We start from the raw sequence: 1,584 nt of genomic DNA on the forward strand, positions 1-1,584 counted from the left end.
TTTCTTTCTATTTTTAGTAGAGATGGGGGTCTTGCTCTTGCTCAGGCTGGTCTCGAACTCCTGAGCTCAAACTATCCACCTGCCTTGGCCTCCCAGAGTGCTAGGATTACAGGTATGAGCCACTGTGCCCAGCCAAGATAAGTCCATTTTATAGACTAGGAAAATAAGTAACTTGTCCTGATCCTGCAGTAATCCTTAATGGAGTCAGAGCTATAGCCTAAATCTCCCAGCTCCTATATCAGTGGGGTTTTCCTTTAATACATGGTACTGCTTTATTAATCACTTTATAGCTTTTATTTATTTTTTCTTTTATAGGGTTAATTATTTAGATTGCAAAGAATTTTAACATTCCTGGGGACTTCCTCAAAGGATCATTTTCACTTTTGCTCAACAGAAACTCTGAATCTATCAAGTAGTTTAAAGAAGTCCTTTGTGTGGGTTAAATATATAGATGTTTTCATGAAGAGGAGTGAAAAGCCAGAAGGATATAGACAAATGAGGCCTAAGACCTTTCCTGCCAGTAACTACACTGGCAGTAGCCGGCAAATGTTGCAAGAAATTCGGGAATCCCTTAGAAATTTATCCAAACCATCTGATGCTGCTAAGGCTGAGCATAACATGAGTAAAATGTCAACTGAAGATCCTCGACAAGTCAGAAATCCACCCAAGTTTGGGACGCATCATAAGGCCTTGCAGGAAATTCGAAACTCTCTACTACCATTTGCGAATGAAACAAGTTCTTCCTCCCGGAGTACTTCAGAAGTTAATCCACAAATGCTTCAAGACTTGCAAGCTGCTGGATTTGATGAGGTAAGAACTTTTAAAGATGGAAGAAAAGGTTCTTCTTACCTTATACTACATAACACTTTTTAGGTGAACTTATGCTGAAGTGTTTCCTTTGAAAGAATTTAACTGTGTATATAAATTATGTATTCTGTCAGCAAAGAATGTTGTGTTTACAATTCCATTAATTATTATAACAAAATAATTGTTATTTCTTTAGTTTCTTCTGTGATACCTATCACTAAATTCTGGAGTTTCTGGAATTTAAAAGGCCAGGTCATGAAGTCAGAGTCGAAGTGCAGTTGAAGAAAGCCACAGGTGAGGGTAGGGGAAGGATGTCTGTTTGTGTGAAATATGAGCTTGGTGAGTTAAGTGGCTGTTGGGGAGGAGACAGCTCCAAGGACATGAAGTTTAAGTTTATAGTAGGGAGAAAGAACTATAGTCATGGGTTGATTAAGCAGTTATATACTTAGGCCCAAATCTTAAATTCACAAAAACTAAGGAAATTTCAGTATATGCTAACTATGCCAAGTCTTTAATATTTACCTTCAGAACTCATTTTGAAATTTTTTCATAGCATATATCTTTAAATCATATTTTGTTTAGGTTAATAGAATTTGTTTCTTATGATAATATACTGTGTCAGCACATAAATATTTCAGGTAGTAGAAATAATTTTGGAAAAATACTGGCTATGGAGAATGTAAAATATAACTAAATGTGAATAACTAAGAGTTAATTACATTTTTAGAAATTATAGTAACTTTTTTTCTCATTATAAAAAAAATTACCTATTCTCTG

The 1,584-nt window shown here is 35.3% G+C and overlaps 1 protein-coding gene across 2 annotated transcripts in view; it reads left to right on the plus strand.

Moving 5' to 3' along the window:
* Positions 1–1,584, plus strand: part of LATS1 (large tumor suppressor kinase 1) — a 46,506-nt gene that overhangs the window by 13,657 nt on the left and 31,265 nt on the right. The window contains exon 2 of one of the 2 annotated variants that reach the window (XM_012655562.1): positions 316–810. In XM_012655562.1, coding sequence (XP_012511016.1) covers positions 460–810 — 351 coding nt within the window. In that variant the 5' untranslated portion in view covers positions 316–459. Of the gene's footprint in view, positions 1–315; positions 811–1,047; positions 1,102–1,584 lie in introns of those variants that run through there. The other variant, XM_012655563.1, reaches the window with a different exon arrangement.

This window comes from Propithecus coquereli, unplaced genomic scaffold (assembly GCF_000956105.1).
Source record: "Propithecus coquereli isolate 6110/MARCELLA unplaced genomic scaffold, Pcoq_1.0 Scaffold48, whole genome shotgun sequence".
Taxonomy (NCBI): Eukaryota; Metazoa; Chordata; class Mammalia; order Primates; family Indriidae; genus Propithecus; species Propithecus coquereli.